A 20,433-nucleotide genomic window follows, 5' to 3' on the forward strand; every position below is an offset into this window, starting at 1 on the left:
GGTCATTAGGCACTGACATTCGCAAACATCAGATTCTTTCTTCTCCTTCCTCTGAGCCATAATGAAGTCCTCGGCTTGAAATGGAAACCACAGATCCTGCTGTTTCCAGTAAACACTGAATATTTAAACATACATTATTTAAGAAATGATATGGTAAAGAAATGTTGTGTCTCAGAAATTACTTGAGAATTATAAAGAAGGCTAGAAGAGATAGCTGCCCATATCTCCAAGGTGTTGGTGCAATTGAAAATCCTGTTTGGAAATGATGCTGGCAGCAGTCATTGTTTCAAAGCCCTTTGCCACAAGCGCATAAATCTGTGAATGCAGAAAAATACTCTCTAGACTTTTACATTCTCCATTCCAGTAAAGCAACAGAGGTGTGCAGCATTTCTAGGAGCCTAATGAAGGGTCAAGGAGAACTAATAGCTGTGGGCGCAACGCAAGGTTATTAACCCCAGCCAAGTGTTAATCCACAGGATGTACCCTCCTCTGATGTTATTGCTGATTTAAGCTGAAAATTAAATAAGCCATGTATAGTAGGTGAAAGGATTTATTTTTCCCTAAGTGTTGTGTTTCCTTTATATGATGTTTCAAGGGAATTAATGCCTTTACTGTATTTTAGCCAATCAGGCTGCATGTCTAATGTCTACTTCCTTAATAATATAACATATCCTGCTCTCTCCATTACAGATTACTTTTATAAATCATATAAATCATATCCAGAATCCTGCTTAATATGACTTGCTTAGAATTGAAAATGTAAGGCTTTTTTCAGGCTTCTTTCCTGAATACAAATCATTGCATAACTACAGAAACATGCTAGGACCTTGTGTGAGGAGTCTGGCGCTCTAGAATAAAAGGTGAAGAACAGCTTGAGTCTGAAAATGGAAAATAATTATTGTGATAAGGGAAAATATTTTTTCTGAAGACCACCTCATAGATGTTCAGCACTATGAAGGTGTATAAAAAATACTTATTTGCCAAGTCAAATCTTAAAATCGATCTAATTTTTCATTTCAAACACTGTTGATAGAAAAGGTAGTTCCCTTTCATTAGATGCCTTCTATGTTAAGGAGCTGTTTTGACTATCCCTGCGTAGTCATTTGAGGTAGTTTTCTTCATATTGCTCATTCCTAATATAAGCCCCAAGGAGAGGTTGAATGGTTGGCTGCTCAGTATTTTCAAAGAACCAAATTATGGCATAGCCAAATGAATTCCAGAAGGCAATAAATATGCTGGCTTCATTTCATCAGTAAACAGTTGCATATTTGAAGAGAAAACGCTTTTTTTAAAAAGAAGACAGACTGAACAAGGCAAATACCAGAACAACCCTGGACCTCAGGAGAGTAGCTTTCAACCTTTTCAGGGATCTGCTTGGAAGAACTCAATGGGAGGTGGTGCTAGAGAAAAGCGGACTCCAGGAGAACTAGCGATTCTCCAGGATCACCACCTTTAAGCTCAAGAACTGTCCATCCTGACATGCAGGAAATCAAGGAAAGGTGGCAGGAGGCCTGCATGTATGAACAAGGAGCTCCTAGTAAAACTCAAACACAGAAGGGAAGCATAAAAGATGTGGAAGCAGAGTCAGTTAACACAGTGCAGGGGCTGGGTGGGGAATGTAGAGACAGTGGTCTGAGCACGTAGGGACAGAGTTAGGAAAGTAAAAGCCCACCAGGAGCTGAGCCTAGCAAGGGACTTAAAGGGCATCAGGGAGGCTTCTATATCACCAGCAAAAGGAAGACTAGGGAAAATGCAGGTGTTGTTCTGAATAGGACAAGGGAAAGGCTGTTACTCAGTGCATCCTTCACTTTGGTCTTTACTGATAAAATCTGCATACAGTAATCCAGGACCTCTGGACCAGGGGGAAAGCCTGCAGCAATCAACATTTACCTTCAGTGGAGAAATAGCAGGTTAGGGAAACATTTAAACAAGTTGGACATAGAAAAGTACAACAGATCTGACAGGATACAGCTACAAGTGCTGTGGGAGGTGGCCAATATCAGTGCAAGACTCCCCTCAATCATCTTTGAAAGGTCATGGTGATGGGGGAAATTTCTGAGGACTTGAAAAAACCAAATATTACACCCATCTTCAAGAAGGAGGATCCAGACAACTAAAGGCCAGTCAGCCTCATTTCAGTCCCTCAAAATGTGATAGAGGGAAAAAACCCACAAGTCATTTGAAAATATATGAAGGACGAGAAGGTGATTGGGAGTTGCCAGTGTGAATTTGCAAACAGGAAATTATGCTTGACCATCCTGATAGCCTTCTGCAATGAGATAAATTAGGTTCATCTTTGTGGACAAGGGGAAAGTAGTCACTGCGGGTTTTTATCTTAACTTTAGCGGGGTTTTGGACACTGTCAAAATTAATGAAGGTAGGTAGGCAGAGAGGTGGATTTGAAACTGATTGAAATACCAGGCTGGAAGTGTGTGATTGTAGAGGAATGAAGCTGGGTTAATTAATATTGATAACATACAGCTGTGGGCTGGCTTCAGGGGCGGTGGGTTGGCCGATGTAGATAAGGTGCAGCTGTGGCTGGTTCTGTTAAGGGGTTGGGCAGCCAATGAAGAGGGAGCAGCTGAAGAAGAGTGAGTGAGTGAGTGAGTGAGTGAGTGAGTGAGTGAGTGAGTGAGTGAGTGAGTGAGTGAGTGAGTGAGTGAGTGAGTGAGTGAGTGAGTGAGTGAGTGAGTGAGTGAGTGAGCAAGAGAGATTGTGAGCCTGGGATGAGGAGAGACAAGGAGAAGGCAGCAGAGGGATGGGCACGAAGAGTATGTTGGTATGAGACGGTAGAAGACCTTGTTGCAGCTGGATAGTTTGGAGAGTGCCACAATGTGATCAGCAGCATGAAGTCCTGCTGGAGGTCTGTCACTAGTGGTGTACCCCAGAGGTCAATATGGGAGAGAGGCCTATACTGTTTAATATCGTTAATGACTTGGATAATGGGACAGAGAACACTTTCAGCAAGTTTGCAGATGGTAGTGGAAGAAGTGGTTGATACACCAGATGGCTGTACTGCCCTTCAGAAGGACCTGGACAGGCTGGAGAAGTGGGTTGGCAGGAATTTCAGGAAGTGTGACAAAGGGAAATGCAAAGTCCTATGCCACAGGAGAAATAACCCTACATGCCAGTACAGGCTGGTGGCCAACCAGCTGGAAGGCAGAGTTCTAGTAAAGGATCTCAGGGTCCCGGTGGACACCAAGTTGAACATGAGCCCACTGTGTGTGCCCTTGCAGCAGAGAAAGTCAACAGCCTCTTGGTCTGCATTAGGAAGAGGCATTGCCAGCAGGTCAAGGGAGGTGACTTCCTCTCTGCTTTGCACTGGTGAGGTAGATCTGGAGCGCTGTGTCCAGCCCTGGGCTCCCTGGGAGAAGTAAGGCACATACATGCTGGAGCAAGTCCAGCCAAGGGCCACAACCATTAATAAGGGCTTGGAGCATCTGATGTACAAGGAGAGGCTGAGATATGGGACTGTTCAGTCTGGAGAAGAGAAGGCTCAGGTGGGATGTTACCAGTGTCTATAAACATCTGATAGGAGGGAGTAAAGAAGACAGAGCAGGCTCTTCTCTGTGATACCCGGTAACAGGACAAGAGGGAAGAAGCACAAATTGAAATACAGGAAATTCCATTTAAAACATAAGAAAACACTTTCTACTGTAAGGATAGTCAAACATTGTGACAGGTTGCTCCTAGAGATTTTGGAGTCTCCAGTCTTGGAGATATTCAAAATCCAGCTGAATATGAATATAGCCCTGAGCATACTGCTGTAGTTGGCCCTGCTCTGAGCATGTGCTTGGAGCAGACACTCTTCAGAGGTGCCCTCCAACCTCAGCAGTTCTGTGAAAACTTTGAGTTGGGCCATCGTCATTCAGCTGCGTTCAAGCTGGCTCCCAGGTTTCAGTTATGCTTATTTCAGGTCATTTTCACAAACCTTTCTCTATCAGTGAAGGAAACGAGCAGTAACCCAAATTATCAGTCTTAGCTCAGTCCTTGCTCCAAAAAACAGCTGAAAAGGGAGAAACAATTCTTAGAGAGCGTTTATGCCTTTGATGCAACAGGAAATTCCAGAGAAAGACACCACCTAGCAGGGAGGAAAAGACATTGAGTAATCACATAGGAGCCAAGTCTTGTCAATGGAGCAGACCTCCTAAATGTGTGAGAAGTAGAAGGAAGGAGAAAGTTTTGCAGAAGGGGATGTAGGAAGTGACAGCAACGTTCCAAATACACTGGACTGTAAGAAGCTGTTACAAAGCTCTGTCGTTCTGTAAGTCAGTAGTGAAATACTGTGTTGAATTCTGGTCATCATATTTCAGAAAGGATTGAGACAGGTAGCAAAAATTAAGGGCTTCAAAAATATTCTCATCCAAAAGATTAAAATTGTTTACCTCAAGGAGTCTAATGTAAAGGGATATAATGATAGTCATAATTCCTAGCCCTCTGGATTCCAGTGGGCATATTAGCACTTAACTACCTAATGCTTTTCAGAGCATATAAAAGCACTTTTACAGGAGATCCATATCACTACTCCACTACCCCACCTTCACATGGGATGGTCTATACAAGGTAAGTTGCATGTAGCATTAACAAAAAATCAGTTGCAGAGGTGGAATGAGAAACAGGTTTGTTGACTTCCAGCAAAACATGATAACCACTCAGCCATCCTTCCTTGGGATAAAACCAAGGAAAAAGAGGACATAGTTCAAGTGCAGGATCTTCTGTCTGTAGCAAAATAACATTCAGTGAAATGGAAACATGTCAGATTCAGTGAACTGAAAGTTTTACATGATACCTGATGTACTTAGCCTTCAAAACTAACTCCAGTTAGATTGCCAAGGCTCAACAGGATTCAAATATGTGCGTGGAAAATATTTGCATCCATTTGCAGTAAATGGTGCAGCCATTAAGATTCTTTTAAGGGACATGCACTTTCATATGTCAGTGCTTATGCCAGTTCATAACAGAATTAGGTAGGTATTTTTCCAGTGGATATACCAGCACTTAACTGTCATTTCAAGGCAGTTTGCCTACAGTGGGATATTATTGTCAAGGTCAGAACAGCACAATGAGAGACACAATTGGTCACATGGAGTGTGTCAGTGCCTGCCTGGCTTCCAAATGAGGTGAAAGCACTAATTAAAAGTCACCGCGTGAGCTATATGGTGTTAGAGTTTTCAGTCATTCTGAACCAGGGAAGGTAATTCCTCATCTGATCTAATCTAATAATATTTTATAAATACAAGCAAGTATAAATGAAACGCAGAGAACTGACAGAAAGATACATGTTCTGTCTGCACATCTTTGGGTTTGTTGAAGTGCTTAATGAGAACTAGGTAAATATTTTGCTAGGCAACCAGTTAAACAATGATTGCCATACATTCCTGTTGCATTTGCACAAAGTAGTAAAAAAGCAAGGTGAGTTGTTCTGGATTTTCTGAGCTCTACTGCAATAGGAAATCAGTCACACTCTTAAATGGAGTGCAAAGATGTTTGTCCTGTTGTTGTTCTTTGATGGGAAGGCACAGCCAGTCCTTTGATGCCATCGGGGAGCTCTACCAACCTGGTCTCAACATGGGCTTGGAAATCTCAAGAGACTCACGTTGTTGGGCTTGGTGAGCAGAGGCAAGGTTTTAAAACGTAGACACCTCATAAACCTTCCTCCCTGCTTCAAACTCACCAGTCTCCTGTTTCAGCAAGAAATATGAGAAACAACTGCGTCTTTCTGCATATCTAACTCTTCTTCCCCATTTAAACACGTGGTACTTGTATTTCAACTTTACGCTATATTATATATTTGTCTTGTGGACATATACAGGTCCTAAGATTGCTGTACCCTTTACCAAAAGAAACCACGTTTGCCTTAGGAAATCAGTGCTCTGTATTCTTTCCCTGTTTGTTTCTCATAATGTTTTTAAGTGTAATAATTTTTTTCATAATACCTTCTTTTATATAATTTCAGAGAAAGAATGATCTCTATACTCTTTCTTCCAATGTGTCCTTCGAAGTCAAAAGCATGCCATATAAAGTGCAACCAGCAAAGCTCCCCAAGGGAAGCACAGCAGTAAGTAACTAAAAATTATATCTTCGTGTGAAGCACATGTATGTGGTCATTTTGATCCCAGCTGTGAAAATTTTTATAGATGAAAATATTAAGATCAGTCTTTCCTGTGTTTCTAGTGTAAATTCCTGAAATAATACCTAAAGGAAATACCTTTATTGCTTTCTGTGGAAGTTGATGATATATGATACTAACTCCTATTTTTAAATAACATCTTGCTGCATTGATGTGCAGACTGCTTTATTGCAATCAGGACAGATTTGTCACCCGAAGAAAACAACAAAACTGTGAAAGCAAGTGTCTAATTGTGTTGTTTGTAGTAAAGAGAAATCTGGAGGAAATTTCTGTACAAAATCCAAAATCTTGGTTTTGTCAGGTTTAGAGATCTCCCAGTCAGCAGTCTCGCCCAAGCGTATGGATTTTCTATGGCAACTTCTCTCTTATCTGTATTAAGATTCTTTGATACCCTGATTTTCAGAAAGTTTTGCATGCATCTCTAGGGTGTCCGCCTCACAGCACATCAGGTACAAGATATGAAATGTCCTGGTAATCCCTACAGATGTCATAGATAGATAGATACTGAAGTACTTGCCTTATTTGCAGAGCAAGGTTTGTATAACCCTAGATTATTATAAGAAAAATTAATCTTTGAGGTGTAAGCTTGATTCAATTTTTTGCTGGTGCCAAAGCATTGAATTTGGGGAGCACTTTAAATGAATTGGCTTCTTACCGTGTCTAATACCAGGGTTTAAATTCACTCTATTTTGTCATTACTCATAGAACTAAGTAAAATATGAGTGCAAAATTTGATTCTAGTATAAGAGCACTCTGAAATTTGAAGGCTTATTGTTATCATCTTTATAAAGATTTATCATTTACAGTCCTTCTTTTAAAAGGTAAGCTCAGTACAAACTTTTCCAAGTTAAATCGTGATGCAAATACATCATACCAATCTGTTGACATGTAGTAGAATATTTTCTTATATGGAAAACCAAAGTAACAATACACTTTACAGCTTACTTTGAATATATTTTAGAGGATACAGGCTATAAAGTTTTGTTTTGAACAGGCACAGATTGAATGGTTGATTGATACTTGCTCTGGGAAGACATGAGGTGAAAATTTGGTCCTATATGCCCAGTGACTCCAGCCTCTAAAATCAGGAGAACCATGATTTCACCAGAGAGATTTGATGCTTGATGCAGTAAACATCCAGAAAGGTTCAAAGGCTCCAAGCTGACAGATATACTCAGACTCTTTTTATTTTCTTGCAGCATGTGTTCCATACCAGAAACACATGTTGTGCAGAACTCTATTGGTAGTAGTGCCTTCATCTGGACTAAAGTGCTTTACCCCAGGTGATAGTCTGCTGTTCTCAACAAGTGTCAGATGATCTACCAAATGATCAGATAAGCATTTTATTCTCTTACTCCAGCCAGTATAATGCTTGTTATTTGCTGCAGATGATTTACAGCAAAATGCCTGTAATGGCAACTGTAAAATGTTGAAAAATGATAGCGCTTTTATGTAGTTTCATATCTGGACATGGCAGTGGATGCTTGCCAGCTCTACAGCTTTATGTGTTATATGCACAAGCTCTTTTGATGCTCCACTTGCAAGAAGAAATATTTCCTTGAAGTTAGGCAATGCTTAATATTTTTGCTCCTCCTGAAAAAGACCATTTGTGTTTTAAAAGTTTCTAAGATTTATTTGGGAGTTTATGCTATTTTTTCAGACAATGCAATGGTGGAAGTGAATAAAGATTTTAATATTTTAAAATTAATTGTAAAAATCTAAAAATCAGTTAAGTCTTTACAGTTTATATAGTAAAGACAATATATTCTAAAAGGACAGATCATATATCCTTCATTTAACTCATACAGTGCTGGATTCCAGTTATGCAGGCTGATAAGTGTGTTTAAATTTAATGGCATGAATAATCCCATATGCATCAGTAACCTACACAGTCATGTAGTCATATTTGCAGCACTGAGGTCTTCATGTCCATCATCATGGAATATAGGTCTATGTCTTGAACAGAGGGTCATGATACATAGGTGTGTGAAATGTTGTATAAATGTAAGAAAACCTGAATCTTTTGCAGTAAAACATTAGAGTGAAAATAGCATCAAACAGAAAATTAGCTTGGAACTTAGTGGAGCTTAAACCAGAATCCACTGACATCAATAAAAGTATTTCTGATAGGCTTGGAATTACAGGTATATATTGTACAACTGGTTGGATTTCCTTGCTAACAGCTTTATCATTCAAGATAAAACTCTCATTTTTTCCTACAAGTATCATTATGGTAAATAATACGATCCTACTTAATGAATTTCATGTACAAGGTGAAAGTACTTTTTACTATAAAAAGTACAGTTAGAATAAGCAGGCTTATTAAATCATTTTAGTGTAGAATTCTTGGACCAGTTTTGGAATTTAATAAAATATAATTACTTTTCTTAAATGTTTGATGGGATCTTCAGAGGGGATGCCTTTATCTAAACTGTTTGACCAGTGTCCTATAGTGAGTAAAATTGGTTTCAGATTAAGGCTTGTAACATTTTTGGGTTTTTTTGTAGCTAATACATGGTGATAGTACTTGCATTTTAAATGTGCATATATTCTTCCTTATGAAATATATTTGCACAAACACCTGTAAAATGTAAACATAAATGTTAATGTTAATTATGACTCCAAGCTCAAGGGAGCTTTTACATTTTATTTTGAGCATTTTTTTCAGAGCGTAAGAGAACATCATGCTGCAGAGGTTGGATGGGAACATGTAAGAGTACTAAAGAGCTCTTGTTTCTTAGTCTCTGTAAGCAAAGATTAGAGGAAGATTATGATGGGCAGAAAAACTGTTAGCATTAGAATAATAATGAGTTTAGCTACTGTTTCCTAAAGTAGCAGATTACAATTATGGAGAGGTTGTTTTTATTTTTAAAGTATGTCCTTTAAAGAACAAGAGGGGAAAAAAAAGCTTTGTGAGAATCCCACTAGCAGGCACTGACTTCTGACCACAGATGCTGAATGTTTGCACTAGGAAAACGTAATTCCCATCCATCCACAAGGGACTGCCGATGAACTGTCATCAGCTTACCCCATATGCTCCTCTCTGCATTGTGCTGCCTTCCAGTGGAATCAAAGACAATTTTGAAGCCACACTGAGTAGCACCAAAATCAGGAGCAAAATCCAAACTGTGCAAAAATAATGGCAAAACCCCCAATATTTCTTTTATCTACTTTCAATGTGCTTAACTGTGGTGTATTTTAAAAAAGGAAAATAAAAGCTACCCTGTGGAATCACAACAGCATTTCTGAAGTTAAGACTATCAGACAGCATCTGTGCTAAGACCAACTTGGATTTTATTTCCAATAGCAGACAAAGGCTCTGTCCGCAACACTCTGGTTGGCTTCACTCTCATCTCAGTGCTTGAGCTAGATGGAATTCCTTGTCACTTCTTTGCATACAAAAGGTATGAGATGTTCAGCAGTGTGAAAGGCTGAAAGTCAGATGGCTCCTCTCAGGTCTGTGGGGTGTGCTTTTCACCAGCCTGACAGAGAAGCAGCCATTTTTTTCAGTGTCCAGTATAAGAAAGTCTTGTCCTGAATAGAGAGGAAAGCCAACATGCATCTAAAATGCAGTGCCAACATGCAACAAGTAAAAATTCCATTTCTTCATACTGGCCACCTTAGATAAAAACCGATAAATTCTCCCAAAAACATTCCCTGGCTCTGATCCAGCAGCACTAAACCTACCACATGGAGAAGAACAGAAATCCAAGCTGAATAATGCAAACTTGTCTTAAATCAAAATCATATGTAAAACTGTTGTGGACAGCATGGGGTGGAGGAGGGACAGTCTTCTGTGGAAATGGTGAAACGAGGCAGGCAGAACTGAAGGGATGCTTTGTTTCTTTCTTCCCCTCCAGCTTCTGCCTCAGCTCTGTGGGTGTTCAGGACTTGCAGTGTCAAACTGTTCACGAGGAATTGCATTAGTAGCCCTGCAAGTCATTGTATAGAGTATAAAAGGCAGCCCAGGGGCATTATATTCACTGGTAATGCACACAGGCAGGAGCGAGACTGATGCCTACACATAATCCCCTGCTCACAAAATAAATCTCAAGCAGTTAGCACAACACTTCCCTTGCTTTCAAAAACCTAAGACACAGAAGGATTCATGGGAAAAGTGTGTGGGTGCAACAAGATGGTTTTAAGATTTTAGCGAGGAAATATTTCATTAGCCATTGGCCTCACTCCTACAAAAGAAATGAGACAGCTTCGCAGCAGCGTTCTGCTTGATACAGGATAGACCTAATTCCTGCTGTTTTACTCATTGCTGATAATCTAAGGAGTATAAACACGATGCTCTGCACTTCTGTAAGATTAGTTTCTTGTTTAGATTTCAACATTTGCCAGGCTCCAGCTGAGCTACTGAAATTACATTGTTAGTTGCACTCTACTGTCTGTAAAGGCAGAACAACAGAAGGAGGAAAGGAGAGGGGGTTGTGAACTGATGCAGTACAAGCACTGCTACACCACTCGGTTACAGTGTGTCCTCAGGAAGACCCAGATGTCCTTATCTGGATCCATGCTGATAGGTGTTTTGTAGGCATCACAAGAAGAGCTAGGTTGCTTTATTGTTTTCACAGACTAAGAGGAGAAAAAACACAACATGCAAACGCAGCAAACATCTAGGAAGAGGTGCATAACAGAAGGCATTAAATGGCTACATAGATACGTGGAGTTGCGTACACTACTATCAGCTTTATCCAAAGCCTGATGAAATCCACCATCCCTAATGACATAGACTGTTTCCACTGATTTCAGCAGGATCTCAAACATGCCTTGAGGTCTGGATTGACCCCACCTAATTTCGAACAGTGAACTGGACCACGTTAAGAGTTCAGTTGCTGTGCTCCTGTGCTATCAGTAGGCAGCCCTATGAGCTGTTCAGATCCTAGACAACACCAGGCAGCAGCTTAGTTTATCCCTGTCTGAGAGCACCTGTGGTGCTGAGGTAGTTGCCTTAACTTGGACGAAAATGTACTTGGTGCCGAAGGTGCCAGGTGTGATTCAGTCAGATACTATCTTAAGAAATCCTGTAAACAAAAAATCCTTCCTACAGAAGTGCTTGCCCGCTCTGATAATTCCTGTATTCAAGACATACAGTTCCAGTAGACTGTCCCTCTACCAATCCATCCATAGTTGGCCAGCAGTTTGCCAGAGTCTTTTTGTTCTGGCCTGATGGTGTTGTACAGTCTGGCCCATGGCAGCAATGCTGACTCCATTTCTATTGCATTTGTCTCAGTCACATTATGCCACCTAGGAATTTGGCTCAAGCTATCAATACCAGAAATGGCTAGATCAAATTTTTGCAAGCAAATGGGTCTTCCCTTAGATTTGATCTTAATGTAAAATGGACTCACTCATTCTGTCAAAGCTGAGAGGACAGAAAGCACCGCTTGGGTTTGCTATTTACTGTTGTTTACAAATATTTGTTAAGATGATTACGGTAAGTGGTCGATCACTTATCATGCTTAGACAAGTGATAGTGTTAGAACAGAGACTGCAGTGAAGCTCAAACCTTACATAACTAAGGTATGTATGCTGTATGTTGATAATGACAGATCCTTTTCAAATAATAAATTAAAAAATTATAACTTTTTGCCTGTAGTGCCACAGTCTTCCAACAGTGGAGGTGGACAGTGTGGGTGGGTTGGGTTTTTTTAGTCAATCTCAGTTTTCGCTGTCTTGAGGGAGGCCCATTGAGTTTTCATCAGCACTTCCCAATATGTGCTATATGTGATCAAGTCTTCAAGGCTTGCCTCAGGGCAGCATTCATGAGGAATTTCAAGCAGTAGAAGGGAGATACTTTCTTCCTTGGACAGCTGAGCTCATTGCTTGCTGCAGGCTTCATGTAGCCGATCATGACTGCATCCCTTCTGATTTTCCTGGCCAGATAAGCCTTTTACTTGCATTCATCTGTTTCTAACTGGCTTTTCTCTGTGCAGACAGTTCGGATGACCTTTTTCTCATTTTTTCTGCCCTTGCATTTTAATGCTAGATACAGTACCGCTCTGAGACACAAGAAGAGCCATTCAAAAACATTTTGTCCTTACTGAGTGAGCACTGCTCTTGATGAATCTAATGATACAGAAAGCCTATAAAGTTCTGCAGGGATTAAAAAGCAACCCAAAGAGGAGTCTGGGGAGGGGAATGGCATCCCTGCAGTGGCATAGTTGATCACTTGATCACACCAGCAAGACATCTGTTGGAACCCAGGGGTGGGATTTCATGGAGTTTTTTCCTAATCCTGTTCGCTTTGAAATATTTTTTTCTTGCTTTAATTGGATAACATTTATTCTTTTTATATGCTATATTTCTGAAGTCTTTTAGAGTAATAACTATTTACAGCTGCACCTGAGAAGTATATTAGCTGAATGTATGTGTAAGGTCAATGATGGTATGGCCAGCACTGCAAGCACTTCGTCTTTAGGGTACAGGTCAATGTTAAAGTGCTAACCTCAGAAGGACTGAGCAGTGTCTCAGAATTTTCTACACAACCCTCAGTGTAAGCTTTGGTAGAAGGCAAGTGGCGTCCCACATAGAAAGTTTGTGCCTAATTTGAACTATGATCTCTGTCCCATAACAGTGAGGGATACTGTAAAAATATATATATGCATCAGTAAACCTCACCAGACTACCATTTTTCTAAGTGCCGTGTCTGAGTAGGATCCAAAGTGTCTTCCAATTAAGTGTGACAGTAGCTGGGAGACAGATCTGCTGGTGCTTGCAGAATGAAAAGCCTAGGCAAGTATGCTGATCATCAGAAAGAGTCTGAGAAGAAAGGGCTAGATGTTGCAGAAAGGCTAAAATTTGCCATCTTAAAGGAGAGAAGTGAGAGGCACAGAAATGGAATTAATTTTGAACTGGAGTTGTGTTCAGTCTTCAAACTTAGGATGCTGTTCCATGAACGAACAAAAATGAACCTTGTGCTAAATTTCAGTGCATCAACCAGTGAGATAATAGCAGAAAAAAACAAGTAGAAAGGGAACTTGCAATGAGTGCAAATCAGGGACTGGGCAATATCCAAGAAACGTACTGAGAAGAGTCTATTTCCTAGCTGTACCACTGAAGAGGAAGATCATTTGAGAGTCTGTGTAGTCATTTTACATTGCAAACAAATTTCATCTGGTCATGAAGAAAATAACTTCCATCTGTTTACATACTTATCCTGTTTAAGGGAGACTTTGAGCAAATGAGAGAGGTCCAACAGAAACCTGAGAGAAATAACTTCCTAGGCTAACAATAAAGAGGAAAGTTTGAAAGAACAACTGAAGGGACATAATTGTGGCTGAGGAGCTAAGGAAAGCTCAGACTCATTCCTTCCCACTTGGAAGCAGCAGGGAGAGAGCAAATATTCAATGACATTGTTGAGAAGCCTTCCAAGATGAGTCTGAAAGCATTGAATAAAATTGATACAAGGTATGGAAGGGAGAGGGAGGAGGAGGTTACTTATGTGGATGGTCCCAGAAGGAAAAGTACAGAAGGGTTATTATTATTCTTGATCAAGATGAAGATCTACAGAGAGAAGTTTGCCAAGTCAATTAAAACCTTTGATAACTCATGTTTTACGCACCTACTGCTTTCTAGAGCCCCAGACAGTGAGAGAGTGCGTTTCATGCTTATTTCCCATTTAGGTAATGGTCTGTATGCTTGGCTTCTTTTAAGGAACGTACCATCATACTGTGTGTTAGGCTTTATCACAAGGACAGTGCACTCTGCTTGAGTTTCATTTTTGGACTGCTTAGCTGAAACGCAAGTCATAGGAAAAAATGTATGCTGGTGTGTCAGCAGAAATTAAAGTAGGAATAATGTGACTGGTATCTATTGTGGTTTGAATTAAGGGTTTGGGCTGAAGTCAACCATTGTTTCAGAGTAATTCAACATAAGTCAGTTATACTGGCCTAAGCTGTACCAGCATGCGTGTGAGTAGAACTTTGCTCCTTGAATCTTCTTAAAGCATCTGCATAGAAAAGTATTTTTTTACTACTCTGCAAAATTTTTACTACTCTACAAAAATGATTTGTGTATCTGATATGACAAGATGTTTTTATATGTGCGAATTGCATTTCTAGTAATTATTATGAAGAAGTGGAAAGGAATTTGCAGTAAATGAAGCTAACATGGGAGAATTCAAAGCAACATGTATTTCTAATCTGCAAAATGCTATTGAAGTCAATGCTTATAATCTCTGTATTCAACTGTCAGTTTTGCTTTACTTGCCTAATTTTTGCTCATTTAATGCATTCTTTTAATTTCAGATCAGAACATCTGTCATTTGGTCCACTCCAAATGTCTCCTTTGTGATCCCTTTATGGGTTATAATTCTAGCAATACTTCTCGGACTACTGGTACTAGCTATGTTGACCCTAGCTTTATGGAAGGTACGTTGCATTATTACTGTTACTGTTGCCTTAAAAAAAAGAACACAGAAAGTTACTGGAAGATACTAACAGATAAGAAAAAGAAAGGCTGAATTTTTGTGATCTTTAACAGTTTGGAGCAAAAGCAACAATGCACATGTGTCTTTTTTGTTTTGGCATTTCTGACAGTGTCACTGACCTTTAGGCAGGGAACTTGTTTTCAAAGTCCTCCTTTATTATTAAAGTCTGGTTATAAATGGGCCTACAGAGTTTGAGTCTGTTTCCCAAGACCTATGATCCTCTTTTTCAGGATGTTTAGGTTCAAAAAGAAGTGACTCTAACTTTGTTTTCTCTGAATACTTCAGGAATTTCCAGTTTTTGTTAGCATGTAACAACACTCCTGGCTTTGAGAATTAATGTTTAGAAGATTTCCTTTTATATTAGTATGTTGTATCTTCTGGTTTTAAAGTTTTCTAGTTCTGTGTTGGTTGTTACACTCCCTTGACAAGTTTGAAGACAAGTTACTAGAACCTGCTGTATTAGAGGGAGCCTATAAAGCTTTTGGCCATCCTTTCCATTCCAACTTTAAAAAAACTGAAATAATTTCTTAAGTTGGGATATGGCTTACCTGCCTTTAGCTGCCTGAAAGTTATGTGTTAGGTGTCCAGCCTATGCTAAATTTCCAGATTCTTCTAGTCAGTTAACAACAGCAAAAAAAAGCTATCTGAAACATGGCAAGATGAGAGGAATTACCTTTTGGTGATACTCTCCTTTGACCTATCATGAAGCCTACGTGACTTTCAACCTTTTGATCAAAAGGGTAACTTTTAGGCAGTTAAAGTTAGGTAAGAGGAATCTCAGCTTCATTGATGTTTAGTCTAGATCACAACACTGTCCTGTGCAATTTCCCAACACATATTCCACCTGTGTTATTATTACTGTTTGTCAATCTAAATATCTTTTCCGACTGTCTTGCTGAACTGAAATGAGCAGATTTCTCATGAGAGTCAATAAGTATCAGCATTCAGACCAACTCTACATCTCCTGCAAAGGTATCTGTCATATAATTTGAATTCTTAAAGCTATACTTTGGAACTTGGTGCCTTGCACCTAGAACTTTCGTTTTTCATTGGGAATGACTTGAATAGAAATAAAAAAAGTCTATCAGCCTGCTGCAGATTGTATCCGACCTTTCAGGTTGACTGACTGAAGAATCAAACTGCAGCTGAGCTTGCTGTGGTTCTCTTACCATGACGCCTTCGTTTCTGTTGATTGTTTCCTGCAGTGTGGCTTCTTTGACAGAGCTAGACCTCCTCAAGATGACATGGCTGACAGGGAACAACTGACAAATAACAAGACTACTGATGCATAGAGGAAGAGAGTGACAGTTCAAGTCAGAATCCTGCCTGAGACTAAAAACATGATGAGGTTTAAATGAAGGATTCCTTCCACCAGTCTTCCTTTGTACTTGCAAGTGACATAGTGTTGTAATCTGATCTATGCAATGTTCTGAGAACATGCCACATGACAGCCATCTTTGCCAAGGAAAGCAGCTTTATTACAGCCTTGCAAACATACTCACCACTGAACAGAATGTTTATCCCATATTCCAATCAGTCTACATTTCAGCAGACGCTTTTGAACACGTGTGGTATACTGAGATGCTTCCAGAACAAGCTCAAATCTCCCAAGGAGAGAACACCTGCATTGCTGTATTGTCTAGAAGATGGACCAGGGCAAAACTTCTGAACACTACTGTATCATGTGGAATACCTTTGACACCTCCCTAAGAATAAGAACTTTTATGAAATTATGGCTCAGGGAGACAAGCAATATATTAGTACCGTGAAAGTACTTCTGAAAAACAAAGGTAGTCTATAAAGAACTTTATAGATGGGGCACAATTATTTATTTTTCCACCTTTTCAGGATAAGTATCTGATATAATCATCAACTTAGATTTTGAGAGAATGAAGTAAAAAAGTAGAAATCATGTACTTACCTTGCATGTAAATAGAAAAGTAAACCCATTGTACACACAGAACACATCTTTCTTGGATACAAGGTGTTTTGCAAAGCAAGAGACTTATTCAACATTTTACAAGATGAGACACAGGACAAACAAGTACATGCTGTATCTCTCTCAACCCAGAGCAGGCAGTATCACACCCAGATAACCAAATCCATGCACAGTATAGAGCAGGGGATGAGTTACCCTCTCCTTGCATTGCTGGTGGCTGACACCTGTACAGCTGACACAGGGTACAGTCATTTGTGAAACACTGATTTAAATTATCACAGTCACACTGGTGACCTTGAGAAGGCTTGGGGGTTTTGGGCTAGGGTACATTTTCATTGCCATTGCCCTGTTTCTTTGTTGAAATGGCCTCTTAAAATGGAACGACTTCTGCCATTGTGTCTTCTGTTAAATTTGTGTCAGACCCTAACACTGTTCACCTAAAGAAATCTTCGCTTTTTCTATTATTATTATTATTATTATTTTACAGTCTACAAGTTGGCAGCTTATTTAAAGTGTTGAGTTCAGCAAAGTTTAGGGCTGAAGATAATTATTTCTTAGGCAAAGTCTTGCAGGGAAGGTGGGCAGGATTTGTATTTATGTAGAACAGGATGCCAGCCAGCCAAGCATGAACAAAAAGAAGGAATGAGATTGAGGTAAAGAGTAAAAATATACATTTAATTTTTAATTTTTTCTGTGTTCAGGATTCTGAAGAAGAGAGACTTCATTCTTCTTCCTCTATCAGCAAACGGTCTTTATCTCAGCAAGGGCTTTAAGCTCTGATCTGTCCAAATTTGTGCTTGAATCTTCCAGTGCTGCCTGTGAGTGTGAAATTAGCTATACTGTATAAACTTCAGGAGGGATTGTTCATTTTCTGAAACATGCACCACACTTTCCTTCTTCTGAGCTCCTTTTCTTTCCAGTCTGTCGCAGCTTCTTGATTGGTAAATGACCTCATCCATTCTGCCACTTCTTGGCTCCTTTTAGGTAACTGTCCTTCTGCTTCCTAAGACTTTGGGACAGGACTAGCCATGAGATACTGTCACTTCTGTCAGTCTGATGGGAGATTTTACGGTTTTACCATTTCTTGCATGCAGACTGTCCTGTGAAATCCAGGCACAAGCTAAGAAACCTGAGCAGGTGTGTTCCATCTCCCTATGTAAGACAAATTTGCAAGAAGACCTTTATGGAGTCTTTAGCTTATCAGATGCAGTGTGCCCATGAGACTTAACGAGAGGAGGAGACACGTGCCTCAGAAGACGGAGGTGTAGCACCTCCATTTTCTGAGGATGGGGAGGTCTGGCTACTTCCTGGTCCTGCAGAAAATCATTAACAGACCCCTTCCCCCAAACAGGTTTGAGCTGACCCATTGTAGATTAGAGCAATCAGCTGATAAATATGACAGCAAAGCAAGCCTGTCCCATATTTGCACACCTCTGTATCCCATACATTCCAGGCAAAATCATCTTCCCATAAAAAAGACAGTGAGCTTCTAGCTTTTGTAAATATTGAATTGTTATGTGTAGCAGCTTCCAAAATAAGATCAGCTAGCTCATTGCAGTCACGTCATCTGCACAACTCTGCTCTGATGAAATCACACCGTAAGGAGATACTGAACATAGGACTTTTGTATGTGCAATACTTTATATTACTTGTATACCTGAAGCATGTTTACACTGGCATTTGTGGTTGTTTTGTAAACTTTTTAATATACTGATTAATAATTACAATAAAGAAAAAAAGAGTAGGGAAAAAATGAAAACAAACACAGCTCTGCTCAGTATTTGTTCCAATGTGTTTTCAATTCTGCATTGCTCTGAGGATGGGACTAGGTGACCTAGTAAGTTGTTTGCAGTTGTAACATCTATGGTTCACTTTTGAGCAATTACTCTCCATTTTAATGATGGGCAAAACATGTTTGAATACTAAATATAAACCAAAAAGAACATCACTGACTGCTGGGCCTGGCTGGAATCCATTGGCTGCAGCTGTGTAATGTCACTGGAAACCAAATTAGAGGCACATGATCTGACAAACAGTTACTTTGAGCAATACTTTGTTTTATATTTCTACATCCTTGTAGATTAAACTTCCCCCATGGAAATGTCTGGAGCCATGTGCTGTCAAGGACTGTAGTCTTGGGTCCCAGCGTTTGTGGATAGCTTTGGCTGCAAATTGCAAACAGCTTTGTGAAGAAGATTTCTGGGTGTCATTGCTTGCCAAGAGTGTTTATCCCCTGGGGAGATTGCATCCTGGTTGTGGACACTAGCAGGCAGTTGACATAATCTTTCCCTCCAGTATATTAGTAATGTGCTGCATGATAACCTCTGCCACGTCCCTACATGACTGAACTTTTGTTTCAGTGATGTCAGCCTTGTAATGAGTTACTAAATGCAGCTTTCTGTAAAAGCAATACAGCTTTATACTTCCAAACGTATGCGGTGAGCTGCTAATGCTGAGAATATAGCAGTAGTCTGGAGAGCAGAAAAAACAGGTTACTTCATAAATTAAAGCATTTTAAAACTCTTTATTGATATAACCACCACAGCAGTCTAGTAAACAGAGTCATTCATCTTTTATTTCACATCCTTCTTGCTGCATTTGAGAAAGGCTGTCCAGTTACTTCATCCATGCAGCAGACATTTTAAGAGGATCAAGTGTCAAGCGACATTTTATGGTTTACGAAAACTTCAGTATTTACATAATGGGGACCAGTACATTTGAATATGTCGTAACTTATGGATTTAATCTTTAAAGGTATTTAGCAAATATAATTCTTATTTAACCACCAGATTGTTAACAGGGATTTTTTCTTATCACCATTCTGTAACTCATTTACAAACTTTCTGTCTTCTCCAACTTTTTTGCCCTGACAGCTTTTATAGGTTTCCCACATTAGACATCTCTTGAAAATGGCACTGATTTTCTTTACCTTTTAGCTGTGATTTTTTTCATCTATTAGCAAGAAGGATCTTTTGGTAGGCGTGGCATACATTAACTAAAAAGCCTTTTGGGAACTGACAGAACACCTAGAGAGATGCAGAGGAAAGAAAATCCCAACTGGCTATGGCCTACAGGACTCCACTGCATTATAGCAAACTCTTTTTTTTCTTGAAATACCGTCTGACACTCTGCCTTTAGGAATGGTTCATGAGTGTTTTATTTATGATTTTTGGCAAAGATCCATATTAAAATGTAGTGTAATGGTAGTGCCTCTTGACAATAAAAAGTCTTGATTTTAGCTTATGCAGGCACCATGATGTGACACAGCAGGAATGCTTTTAATGTTGAAGGACTGTTCTTGTTTCGCCTGATTGTTGTATTTGAGGGGTGCTTAACTATTCAAGATGCTACCCTACTGTACACAGTGACTTCCAGAAAAAAAGAATGGAAGTAATTGTACAACTGACTTTTCAGATGGTTTGATTTGTTTTCATCGTGTTGCTCAACTGATGCACCGCATTTCATTTGGTTGTGTATTGTTCTTTGTTTCAGTACTGGTTTGTAAAGCAGACTTCAGCAACTCTTTCCAAAACTGGACTGCATCAGGCAGTACGGCTTTTTCAGAAGCAGGCTCAGGATAACAGCAGCACAGCAGAATTCAGGATGCTATGCGAAATGGTCAGTACATTGCAGGGGCTAGCTTACTTTTCAGCAGTTTACCCAAATTCGTATTCAGAGTCATATTAACAAAATATCAACCTTAGATTCGCCATTTCTCCTGGCAAGGGGGGCCAGAGTGTGCCCTCTTTTGTCATCACTATAAAGACCAAATACTGAGCAATCCCCACAGCAAAGCTGAAGAGGGGAGGGCACATTTTATACCTGCGCAAGACAATCAGATCAGGTATATGGCAAAAGCACAAACAGCATCTGTCTTCTGATGCTCTCCTGGTCTTGAAGGTTAACATTTTCCCAGCAAAAGCAATC

At 39.8% G+C, this 20,433-nt stretch overlaps 1 protein-coding gene across 1 annotated transcript in view; it reads left to right on the plus strand.

Annotated features, from left to right (window-relative positions):
- The window catches only part of ITGA8 (integrin subunit alpha 8), a 118,542-nt gene extending 98,623 nt beyond the window's left edge, over window positions 1-19,919 (plus strand). Inside the window, exons 28-30 of the mRNA XM_055708533.1 lie at window positions 5,957-6,058; window positions 14,386-14,508; window positions 15,773-19,919. Of these exons, the coding sequence (XP_055564508.1) occupies window positions 5,957-6,058; window positions 14,386-14,508; window positions 15,773-15,859 (312 nt within the window). The 3' untranslated portion in view covers window positions 15,860-19,919. The remainder of the gene's footprint in view (window positions 1-5,956; window positions 6,059-14,385; window positions 14,509-15,772) is intronic.
- The last annotated feature ends 514 nt before the right edge of the window (window positions 19,920-20,433 follow it).

Source organism: Falco cherrug, chromosome 4 (genome assembly GCF_023634085.1).
Source record: "Falco cherrug isolate bFalChe1 chromosome 4, bFalChe1.pri, whole genome shotgun sequence".
Taxonomy (NCBI): Eukaryota; Metazoa; Chordata; class Aves; order Falconiformes; family Falconidae; genus Falco; species Falco cherrug.